The sequence below is a fragment of the Humulus lupulus genome, chromosome X (assembly GCF_963169125.1).
Source record: "Humulus lupulus chromosome X, drHumLupu1.1, whole genome shotgun sequence".
Lineage (NCBI taxonomy): Eukaryota > Viridiplantae > Streptophyta > Magnoliopsida > Rosales > Cannabaceae > Humulus > Humulus lupulus.
Window position 1 is genome coordinate 45,807,866 of NC_084802.1, and position 12,694 is coordinate 45,820,559.

At 35.6% G+C, this 12,694-nt stretch overlaps 1 protein-coding gene across 2 annotated transcripts; it reads left to right on the plus strand.

Moving 5' to 3' along the window:
- Nucleotides 1-1,112: 1,112 nt before the first annotated feature.
- LOC133805089 (ubiquitin carboxyl-terminal hydrolase 16) lies at nt 1,113-11,229 on the plus strand. Of its 2 annotated transcripts, none has more exons than XM_062243192.1 (11): nt 1,113-1,747; nt 6,071-7,481; nt 7,586-7,674; nt 7,906-7,991; nt 8,074-8,236; nt 8,430-8,550; nt 8,642-8,799; nt 9,429-9,513; nt 9,630-9,842; nt 10,213-10,274; nt 10,358-11,229. In XM_062243192.1, exons 1-11 carry the CDS (start codon nt 1,461-1,463, stop codon nt 11,112-11,114), a joined length of 3,432 nt encoding a protein of 1,143 aa, XP_062099176.1. In that variant the 5' UTR covers nt 1,113-1,460; the 3' UTR covers nt 11,115-11,229. The 2 variants fall into 2 exon arrangements, with proteins under 2 accessions (XP_062099176.1, XP_062099175.1); XM_062243191.1 differs by having other exon boundaries at nt 1,114-1,747; nt 6,071-7,493.
- The last annotated feature ends 1,465 nt before the right edge of the window (nt 11,230-12,694 follow it).

The window sequence follows — 12,694 nt, forward strand, 5'->3', positions numbered from 1 at the left end:
TTGTACCAAGTAAATGACTTCTCAATATCATCAAAAGCTATAAAATATATAGATCTTGAGAGAATTGTTCTTCCACTAATCATCAAGTAACTCAACATATTAAATAATACTTTAATTTGATTATGTGTTGTCATGTGAGTTAGAGAGTTACAAACGACAGTAATAAGGTGATATTATACTAAACATTCACATAATTATCAATTATAAAAAATCAGTTGAACTCTTCCCATAAGAAAAAAAAACCTTCATAGTTATCTCTTTTGGAACACTAACATCCATTCCACAAATTCTTTTATTTTGTTTATTTATTATTTTTTTTTTACAAGCCTTTTTTTTTTTGCCAACTTGTCTCAGACATACGATACGGTAGACGATTAGTAACACTCATTTATGAAATTAAATAAAAATATTATAAACTAATTTGGTGTAAAAGTCATAAAAAAACTAATTTTTTTAAAAATTGTTTAGAAGTTGATGTTCATAAATTTTATACCAATAATGTTCAATTTTACACCACTAAAAACATAATTGCAAAAATAAAAATAAAAATAAAAATTGATAGAACATAAGTTGTCTTGTGGAATGGTTAATTCCAAATGAGGAATCCTGCTCAAAGCTTTGTACTACATATGGACAATAGCACAGAAAGAAGCCATTATTACCGAGAATCAAACTTCAACACCTAATCTTCACCGTCAGATTCCGCACCCATTTAATCGCAACCATCTATCGACTCACATGCGTCACCAGGCAACCGTCCTTTTTTTTCTTCCACAAAAAACAAACGTCGTCATTAAAAAGATTAAATAACAATCTTAGTCCTAAACTATATCTAACCCGGTTTAATCTCTGGTCGGTACCAAAAATATGATTAACGAAGGATTCACGCTTTCGAAATACCTGTCTGTCTCTGTCATAAAATAATAATAAGGACCCGACCGTATCATATATTTATTATTATTATTATTATTATTTTCTTAAAAAAAACAAAGTTTTCTTTAATACTTAATAAAATAAATAAGGTATAAATGTAAATTATACACTGATTTATTAATTTCCGTATATAGTTATACATTAATCAAGTAAAAGGAGATGTATATATATATATTTATTTTCTTTTTTCTTATTCTCATTGTCCGAATCCACACGAACCTCTAAACCGAAGAAAAACCGTCATAGAGTTCACACTAAAAAAACTCTGCTCTGCTGCATTGCAACAGATTTTTGCTTCTCTCTCTTGAAATTTCATATTTCTATCTTTAAAATTTAATTTGGAATGAGCTACCGGTCATCGACGGCTCTGATTGAGTGATCTTATTCTCCCTGATAATCTGCCTACATGTGTGACCAGCGGGAACGGCGCCGGCTGAGACGAAATCGAAGAATCTATGGTGTTTGGCGGGATTAGGATCATAGCTTTTGTTTCTTTATCTGGATGTGTATTGTTGGGTGCTGGCTAAATGCTTGTTGTCGTGGGTCTAGGGTTTCAAAGCTTGGTTCTCCTGGTTTGCTTTGTCGTTCCGGTGATCGGCTTTTTCCTCCGGAGAAAATGGAAGCTCTCTGTATCCAGGGCGGAAGAGATCAGGAGGCTGGTCCTTTTGGCCTCCGAAGAGGCCGCTAGGGCTGAGTTCGAGGCGAATGCAGAATACGGTTACAGCGTCGTTTCCACGGTTTCTCTGAATCAGTGTGCCGTTTGCTATTTCCCTACCACTACACGCTGTGCTCAATGCAAAGCGGTTCGTTACTGGTATGTATTTCAACTTGCCCTTTAAGATTTTGATAATTAACGAATTTCGTGTTCTAGTTACACAATTTGCTGTGTATTTTTATTTACGTAGAATTAGGGTTTTGCGAGTGACATTTTATGGTGTCGAGTGGAGAATTTGATACGCTCAGTGTTATTATAATAAGTATGATTTTTGGGGAAAGGAAGAGATTTCGAGTTTTGGTTAAGATGATACCGAAACAAAAAATTGGAAATCGTATTCTGTGATTGTATCTGATTATTTGTATTGGATCAGAATGTTTTTTAAAATTCAAATTAGAGAAGGGAGATTAAATTTGATAATTGGTTTGTGGTCTTGCCTTATTCAAGGATCTGTAGTGTGCTAAATTGATTGATGGGATTTAAGGCTGTCTTGAAAAGTGTGGTGCCTTAAGCTATAAGTTTTACTTTAGGGTGGATCATTTTATAAACGTGAAGATAAATAACAGGAATAGGCAATTATGCAAGAAGCACTTCTGTGAATGAGAAGGCTTGACTTAACTATATGATTGTGTAGGGAGTGTTAAGTAACTTTTGCAATGGCACTAGTAAAATCTGCTTGAAGGATCTGTTAGTCATCATGAAATTAACATAATCCGCCCTCTCCCCCTCCCTAATTCAGACTCATGCATGCAAAATAAATAAATAGACAAATAGAATAAAAGGATGATCTCCCTTTTACTGATAGATGAGCGGGATGATCTCCCGCTTATTCAAGATCAGGCAGGGATTTTGCTCTCAATTGGAAAGCTTGGATTTTAGTTTAGGTTCCTTTTTTTTTTCGAAAAAGAAACTTATTTGTATTAATATGAGAAAAAATTCAAAGAAAGGAGATAGAAAATGATCTCAGAACTAGCCAAGTACAGCTATGTACAAAATAAAATAAAACAGCAGAAACTTTAAACACTTGCTAAAGACAAAAAAACTTCCCCAATCTTGGCTGCGACTTGGGAAATAAACCTTCCAAGCTTTTGACTTTATAGATCCAAGTTGCAACTCAGAATTTAATCTTCTCCCACAAATCCTCCACTATAGCTTCGTTATCTTCGAATATTCTGCCGGTCCTTTCTAACCAAACTGCCCAGAAAATAGCAAGTATGGCTACTGTCTACAGTGTTGAAATCCTCCTACCCCTTTCCTTTTATTTTGCACACTTACAACTGGCTACATGAATGGGGCATACACCACTAAATGCCAAACTCTTTTAGCAATCTGGCCCATAAGAGCTTAATGAAGTCACACTCCATAAATAAATGATTGATAGTCTCATCATTATTCATACAACAAACACACCACTTTGAACTTCTCTATTGATAATAACCAGCCAAACACTTATACTTTCGATGGAACACAACTTTTTCACACTATTTTTGCCCATTTTTCCTCAGCAAGCAAATGATGAGAACCAAGTCTTTGTAAAGCTAACTTACATGAGAAAATACCACTTGAATCTGCCCTCCACATCCTCTTGTCATCCAACAAAGCATAGGTTGGAACTTGTTCTAAAATCTGCAATAGATCTATCAAGCTAGATACCTCTCTATCCTGTAGACTCCTTCTGAAATGAAGATTCCATTCAGTCCCATAGTTAGGCATTCCTTCAATCCTACCCACTAACTCCTTAATGGATTATTCTTTGCTAAGGACGCTACAACTAGATCACGAAACACATTCTTAAGAGCATCTCCCCCTGCCTATATGTCTTCCCAAAATCTAATTATATCTCCCTTCCTAACTTTAAAATGTGCTAGATCTAGATATTCATCATGCTATGCAGCTATACATTTCCATGGTCTTCTAAATCACAACCTTTCTCCCTTTTTAGTGTCCCAATGATTCATTGCAACCTTTCTTCCTTTTTAGTATCCCAATGATTCTTAACAGTCCATAACGACTTATAACTTTGTGCCGAAGGGACTTGTTCTTCAGAGGGAACCTCCATAGCCACTTCATAAGCAACACTCTATTTCTCATCTCTAGCTTGCCAATGCCAAAGCCACCTTGAAATTTTGGCTTACACCACATTCCATGCTACCAAGTGTTCGAACGCTAAGAGATCACCTCCTTTCCAAAAGAAATCACGCATCTAAGAGGTTTATGACAGTTTTAGATGCTCTAAAGAGTGAAAGGTAGTGTATTTAGTCTAGGGCTGGCAATTCGTGATATCATGTCGTGTTCATGTCGGCACGATTAGGACACGATACGATTAAGATAACAACAAACATGACACGATTATTAAACATGTCTCAAACTCAAACATGGACCCGACACAATTATTTTTGCAGGTCACGCGACACAAATACGACACGATAGTACGATTATGACACGATTAATGTGTCATGATACAACACGAAATTGACACAATTAAACATAACTATATGTAAAATTATGCAACCTATGACAATTACTTTGTGTTATCGTGTCAACATAATTATGACACGACACAATTATTAAACACGTCGACATGCTTATGACTTGACACGATTAAGGTAAACATGCTCACGACACGATTAGTAAACGTGTCGAAAACTCAAACACGAATACGACATGATTATTAAATGTCACCTAAACCCATATATTTCGTGTCGTTTTCGAGTCGTGCCACATGTCGTGTCAAAAGTTGTCAGCCCTAATATTTACTATATTGGTAATGAGGAAAGAATGGGCTAAATAAGTGTCAGCCTCCCACCTTTGAATAGAAAAGAATATTTTCATCCATTTGTTGGAATCCCACACCGACTAGTAAGGAATTGGTTGGTGGTTTACAACTACTTTGGCACCCTCCTCCCATAGGCTAGTCTTTTGGGAGTGACTACCTAAGTGGTTATATAATCATCTAACTGACAGACACATTTAGCCAAAACTGGTTCCCAAAACAATATTTTCCTAGGATCTCCATCCAAAGGCAAGCCCAATACTTCATCGGCCACTGACCTACTTTACACCAAATGGCCAAGGCATTTTCTACCACTGATCTTCCATCTAAATTCAGTCCTAGCAATTGACTTATATGCATGTTTATTTTCAGTCCAGAGATACTTCTAAATACCTTTAAGATATCAAGCAAGACTCGAATAGATCTCTCATCATTCACAAAATACACCGTATCATCTTCAAACTGAAGATGGCTTACTGTAATCTTATCTCTTCCCAACAAAAATCCCTCGTTAAGAAAAGAGGTGCAAGTCTATCATTTGTCCTAGAACATCCACCACAATAGTAAACAAGAATGGGGATAAAGGGTTTTAGTTTAGGTTCAGTTCAGTTTTTTTTTTTCTTTAAATCTTTGCATGTCTATATTACTTTTCAGTTCAGCACATAATAAGAATAATGATGGACATACAATCTTGCATAACGCGGAAGGGTAGGCAAGGTAAAGTGATTTAAAAGATAAAGATATTATTATTATGTCAACGCAACTTTTCATATTAGTGGATTTTGGAAAAAAATTATTGTCAGTCTAAGTTTTGCTCCAACTTCTTATTTTTGATTGCTAAAACAAAAGATATAGATAAAATATGATGGAAAATCATCTAAATTACATCCTAGAACATCATTAGAAGTTATTACTTACTAAACCAACATATAATACAAGACTAAAGCTTATTGCAGCCACAGCTGCCAATCACACAGTAGCACAGAAAAAGATAATTTTTTTTAATATCTTATTCTTGAATATCCAAATAGCCACGCACGGTTTAACCTTATTCCGTATAGCTCCCATATCTTCTTTTATATCATTGAATATTCTACTGTTTGTTTACAACCAAACTGTCCATAGAACAGCTAGGGCAGCCTCATTCCAAAGTGTCTTCTTTTTTCTTTCTACTGCACCCCAATGGCCCTCAATGCCTTCTGTATGTTGCAATGTGCTGTGACTAGAGCCAGGCCATGCCCAAACGAACCCCCCAATTTTCTGTAGGAGCTTGACCCAGGTAGCACTAGTATACGGATGATGTAGAAATAGACAATCAGTAGTCTTAGAGTTCCTTTTACACATCACACACCCATATAAAAGGTTTCCATGCTGTAAACTCTTTACATTGTGTAAGTTCTCTGTTATTTAACTTGTTCATAGCTACTAACCACCCAACACCCTTAATTTTGATTTAATTTCTTAAAAGCAGTAGAGATGAAAGTTTCACTTCTCTGGTTTTTTGTTTTGATGCTTTTACCTATGAGGCTATATGGTTCTGCCCCTCCCCTCCCTCTCCCTTATATCTTTCTTCTTTATTGTTATCTATTTTAATATATATATATATATATTTATATAGGTAGTTATTGACATCAAATTTTAAATTTTAGTTCTGGGAAGTGTCAAATTATTCACTGGAGGCAAGGTCACAAAGAGGAATGTCACCCTCCATGCCCAACTCAGACTAATTCTGATGTAGGAAGTGATTCTGACCAGAAGCTGAGCAAAGAAGAGTACGCAGAAGTTTATGGTGACAATTCAGAAGGCACAGAACAAGATAAACCAATCAAAACATTTTCTTCAGAACCTTCACACCCTAGTCATGCTTTTTCCCCTGAAGTGCCACATGAGAAGGATGATGGTAGTGAATCCGAGTCTCTTGACAGTGAGAAAGGGACAAATTCTATCTCTGAATCATGCTCAACATCTTTTTCTGGATTTTCTACTTCAACCACAGGTAGTGAAATGGCTGATGATGTTTCTGTCAGTGAGAGCATTAGTTCAACCGAGTCTGACAAATCAGATGGACACTTATCTGTTAATGGCGATACACTTCATACTGCTTTTAGTGTGAAGGATGCAAATCCCTCTGAGCCATTATCTCCAAAATTTGCTAGGTTGGCTAACTCTATTAATGGTTTTACTGCTAGTGAAATTATGAGTGAAACAAAATCTAGATGCAGTGATGGAGAGCAGGGGCAGCCTACTTGTCCTCCACTTTTGAGAAATACTGGTTGTCATGATGGTCCCACTGTTGAGTCTTGTGAATCATCTTCTGGTTTTTGGGAGAGAGCTCTTGATTCTGTTAGCTCCTCAGATAATGTTCATGATGAGATTGATGATACATCTGATTCCACTGGACATGGTGGTAGTAGGGTATCTACTGGATCTTCCATCCAGTTCTCATTAAACACGTCTAGAAATACATCTCCCTTGTGTATGGAAGGCTCTGTAAAAAGATTTACCACATTTGAGGATCCTTTATCAGATACGTTGCTTATTAAGAAGGCTCTTAATCGATCAGATTTATCAGAAAATACTGATTCTCATGTCTCTAAGGTTAAGGACTGTGGCTCATCTAAGAATAGGGATGATGAAAGTAGATATATATCATCTGACTTTAAGTTGGGGGAAGTTAAATCAGTGTCTCACAGTAATGAAAGAGCTTCCAGATGTACCAATTCATCAAATGTTATTTTTACGTCCACAAAAACTCAGAAGTTAGATCATGTTGTCAATGACAACAAAAACACTTTGAATCTGTTGAAGTCAAGAGATCGTGATTCATTATCTAGTTTTTGTTTGTTATCTAGCAACCAAGATTCTACAATTTCAAGGTCAAAAGCTGAAGTTGATTTTGTCCAAGATGATGCTACTGTTTCATATCAGATTTCAAGCCCTCCAAATGTCAGGAATGGTTTGAAAACCTCTGTACAGAAAGTTGTTGAGCAGTTCAAAGGATCCAAACTATCAAAGCAGAATCCATTAGGGTTTGGGGGAGAGATAGCTGGAAGATACAGTGTTAGTGACAAGGTTTTGCTTCTATTTTTTCTTGTTGTTTTTATCTATAGCATCATATTGCGAATACAACCAAATTTATTGTATATTATCTTGTGTTCTTCCAGGGGATTTTCCCTTATGAGTCATTTGTCAAGTTATACAATTGGAACAAGATGGAGCTGCGCCCGTGTGGCCTTAAAAATTGTGGGAATAGGTAATATAACATTGTTCTTTTTAATGGAACATATAGAAATAACATAGTTCGTAGTTTTGTTACTTGAGTGATTCCAACTAGTTCTTAATGAAGTTTGTAACCTTTGTAAAGTTCATTTTGTTTCATTTAAAATTAATTTTTTATTGTTCTTGATGCTTGTTTTGGGAATCTGTATTTTTTAAAACATATTTTTTCCTGTAGTTTTAAACATTTTGTGTCCTCTTTTGTCAGCTGTTATGTGAATGCTGTGCTTCAGTGCTTGGCGTTTACTCCTCCATTGACTGCGTATTTTCTTCAAGGACTCCATTCTAAAGCTTGTATGTTTCTATTCATCAAATTTTTTTTTCAGGTAGTGTTTTGAGTTCTTTGTCATATAAAATCTTATCTTCTTTGTTTCAGGTATAAAGAAGGAATGGTGTTTCACATGTGAGTTTGAAAGTTTAATTTTGAAGGCAAAGGAGGGAAAGTCTCCATTATCACCCATTGGAATACTATCCAAGATCCAAAATATTGGAAGTCAACTCGGTAGTGGGAGGGAAGAGGATGCACACGAGTTTCTAAGGTAGATTCATTACATTACTAATTTGATGTCTACGTAGAAGTTGATGGAGAAACAATGATTTAATAATTTTAATTCATCTTCTTAAACTTGTGATTTAGTAATTTTAATTCATCTTCTTAAACTTGTCATTTAGTAAATTTAATTCATCTTCTTAAACTTGTTATCTGAGTTCAATTAATGTATAAACTGACAGGTATGTGATTGACACTATGCAATCTGTTTGCCTAGCAGAACCTGAGATAAGTGCATCAGGCCCTTTGGAAGAAAAAACTACTCTAGTAGGTCTTACATTTGGAGGGTATCTTCGTTCAAAGGTAAGCGATGGTGTAGGGATCTCAGATCTGAATTTCATAGAAATTGTTAGCTTTGTTAAAAAAAAATTAATTTGGATCGTGTGTTTTTCAGATAAAATGCATGAAGTGCCAAGGCAAGTCTGAGAGGCAGGAAGGTATGATGGACCTTACAGTTGAGATTGAAGGGGATATAGGAACCCTAGAAGAGGCTCTTAGAAAATTCACAAGTACCGAGACTTTAGATGGCGAAAACAAGTACCAATGTAGCAGGTTGGTTGGGTTATTTTAGGTGATGTTTGGTTAAGTGGAATAGATTGGGAATATGAAGGAATTCTATTGTTTGGTTGAAATTTGGAGTCAATAGTGGAATAAGAATTACTGTGTTGGGTTTTTCTTGCCAATGGAATGGATTAAGTATAAAACAACTTTTTTTAAAAAACAGAGACAAAGGTCACATGTCCATGAGTGACCTCCTACCAAATTTAAAACACCTTTACTTTTTCTATCAAATATATTTTTATTATATGTTATGGAGGGCCAAAAAGGTGTTTTTTCTTCCATTAAATAACTAACAAAGGAAAGAGGATTACTCGGGAATGAATATTTGGTCATTTGCCAAAAAAAAAAAAAAAAAGAAGAGAGGATTACTCAGGGGAGAAACTGATGGAATTTTTGTTTTTGAGGGGATCCTTTTTTCTGTGGTCAATTGTTAACCTAAAGGTTGAATGGGAATGATTATTCCATTCTTATTCTCATTTCAATCAATCAAACTTGCCCTAGTGGTAATTCCTTGTTTTTACTTAGTTTTAGGTTGCTTGATTGTGAGGATTCTTTTCTACTAGCTTTTGTGTTTGTGGTTTTTGGACATGATCACTAATCGGTCCTTCTCCCATAATCAGATGCAAATCTTATGAGAAGGCCAAAAAGAAATTGACAATATTGGAGGCTCCCAATGTCCTCACTATTGCTTTAAAGCGATTCCAGGTAATTTACCCATTGTAAAATTACGTCTAGCGTCTGCTTAAGCTAGTTCTGCTTATTTAAATTGATTTTTCATCCCTGCTTATTTAGATTCTTACTTTTGATTTCTTCTCTTGCAGTCCGGAAAATTTGGGAAGCTTAATAAGCCAATTCGGTTTCAAGAGATCCTGAATTTGGCCCCATTTATGAGTGGCACAAGTGATAAATTGGCTATTTACAGGTTATATGGGGTGGTTGTTCATTTGGATGTTATGAATGCTTCATTTGCCGGTCACTATGTGTGCTACGTTAAAAATGCTCAGAATAAGTGGTTCAAGGTTGATGATAGCCTGGTACGCTCTCAAAATATTTGGGTCATTCCTTTACGTTGTTCTTCAGTTCACTTTGATTTACACCCATCTGTTTTTAAAGAAATTGATATGGAAAGTAGGAAATCAATTGGGTATGATTTAAGATGGACGTGCATGATAAATTTGGTTGGTGATTTATAGTAAAATGATTTATTGATTTTCCTACTCAAATAGTTGATTGTAATTTCGGAAGACTATAGCTAATATCCAATTACCATCCCAAGCTTTACTGTTGTTCCAGTTTCAACAGTTGCTTGTTCTATGTAGTTTCTACATATTTATTGACATTGATGCATATTATATTACTATCCTTGATTTGTAACCATTTTCTGTCTTGTCTATGGTTGAGCAGGTAACAGCAGTGGAACTTGAAAAGGTCCTAAGCAAAGGAGCGTACATGCTTTTTTATGCAAGGTGATGACTCTTGGGAGTTTAATTCTTTCTAGATTTCTATAAATTGCCTTTTTGGGTGTGTGACTGATCAAACTACTTTGCAGGTGCTCACCAAGGGCCCCAAGATCGATAAGGAACAAGATAGTGTCTCCTGATCTCAAAGCTAGAGCTATGCCTTCTTGGATTGGTGGGAGGACTACCACGTTTAAATCAAAATCCACCACAATTTCTAGTATAGCCCAAGTATTACCCAATTCAAGTGCTCCCGATGGCTCTGCCAATTATGACTCATTTTATTCAAAGTTCCATCGGTTGCAGAGGATTTTAGAAGAGGATTCATCAAGTGACAACTCTTCCCTCATCAGTAATAATTCTGATGAAGGTTCCTGCAGTACGGATAGTACCCGTGACTCTACTAGCACAGATGAGTTCTCTGATTACATATTTGGTGAGTCAGGACGAGGCTCGAACAGCCCATGGAGGAACTCTCCCGATTCGGACACTTCTTCGTCGTCCTCATCCTCTCCTTTGTACTCGAAGCATTCTCGCCTTTCTGATTTGGACCGGTATGATTCAGTTGTCCCTGAAACACGAGGACATCAATCTGGTTGTGCTGATGATGGTGTTTGGAATGAGAAAAGTAATGGGAGTGGCAGGGGGGTGGGTTTGGAACGAGAAGGAACGGTTCCCTTTTTGCGTTCTGACACTAATAGTCAATGTAGAAAGTTAGAGAGTAGTAGTAGCGGTAGTAGTAGTAGGCCTAAAACTGACATCGAGAAAGTAGAATCTGAGTCTTCAAACGGTGTAAAATATGATGTATCGTTTAGGAGATCAACTGGGGAAAGAACAACAAACATTTGATTACATATAATATTTAGGTACAGAGCCGGAAATAATTAATTTTGAGGAAATGTATGTAATGTACCTATTTGCTGGTTTTATTTATATAAATCAGCCATCATCATTTTCATTGTTATTATTTTTTCCGAAATAACTTTTTCAATATCACGTAGAAACGGATATTACTGAAGTATTTTAAATCTTGCTTTCTTTCATTCTTTGGGAGCTTTGAAGTGGGGTTAGTGCTCTGATGAAGGCATTGGATTTTGAGCAAGTGAAAGTTCCAGAAGTAGAAATAAAACTTACATTGTTTACATAAAATTCATCATCTTGTTAAAGTTGTTTTGGTATGGATAAAATTCGTTGCATTCCGGTTGATAATCTTTTATTTATACAGCATTTACATAAAAGTCATTCCATTCCAATCGTAACGCTTTTATTTTATACATTATTTACAAGTAATTTTGCTGCTTAATTTAAATTTTTATTCTTGTATATCATGCAAACATATGATATGACAGACAACATTGGTCTTCCAAAAGCTAATAATATCAATCCCTTGTATATATATATATCATTGCTCATAAATAAGATTCCATAAATTCATAATTTTTTAGTACACTAGTTTCCCTCTGGGATTTTATTGATTATCGGTTACAAATATTGAGACTTTAGAAGTCACAAATGCAAATGCATTGAACTGTCCTAATTTTCCTTCTTTTAAAATAATAATAAATTCGTCACTTCGGTCCAATTTACTTCCACGGGTCCATTTAGCAAACAAAGGTTGTTTTATTGGGTTTGAAAGAAAAAGAACTGTAGTTGAGTGGGTGTGTGGACAAGTGACAAAACACACAATGCATAGAGCGCGAAAAAGGTCCAGTTCCTCTATACAATTACTAGCTTGACATTCATACAGGTCAACTATTTATATATATATATACATATATCCCATGCCGGCCTTACCTTGCCCTCTCCTCCACCACATCAACTTTAATAATATATAAATATTTATATCGTTTTTTCTTTTGATGAATGCAGCAGAGTTACTACTACTAAATTAATACTGCTATCCCAGAATCAAGTAAGAAGAAAAAGTAAAATTGATGAGTATACTTGTACTTTGTTTCTCATTGTGAAAGTGAATGATGACCTGCTTTGGCTTTCTTTCTGCTGCGATTGCATTTGCATATGCATTGCACCCCAGGCCAACCCTTCACTCGGTGCGGTGGACCCATGTTGTCGTTTCTCACCAACATTAATTTGGTCAATTTGATTGTGTCGTTGCCTCTTCTATCTTTCACTTGACTACTTCTATTCTTCTCCGCCCCTTTATTTCTTTCTTTCGAAAACTAGCCTTCCTTTTATCTCTCTGTCACCACCAGAATTTATTTCGGTTGCTTTGGATGGTGTGACGAATTTATTGTCCTTTTCAAGAATAAGATTAATAAATAAAGAATGAAGAAGACGGAATTGTTGTTCATTCACAAATAGGCTCCAAAAATATTTTTCACATCTCACTTTTTTATTTTTCCTTACCAATACCTCTCTCATATTAAAAGGGAAATTTCACTTTTTATCTCTAATAATACATAATATTA

Bases quoted from the DNA above. Each gene is read 5' to 3' on its own strand.
- LOC133805089 (XM_062243191.1), top strand. From the start codon at position 1,461: ATGCTTGTTGTCGTGGGTCTAGGGTTTCAAAGCTTGGTTCTCCTGGTT. The intron at 1,748-6,070 runs GTATGTATTTCA...TTTAAATTTTAG, and splicing joins TGCAAAGCGGTTCGTTACTG to TTCTGGGAAGTGTCAAATTA. The intron at 10,275-10,357 runs GTGATGACTCTT...ACTACTTTGCAG, and splicing joins TACATGCTTTTTTATGCAAG to GTGCTCACCAAGGGCCCCAA.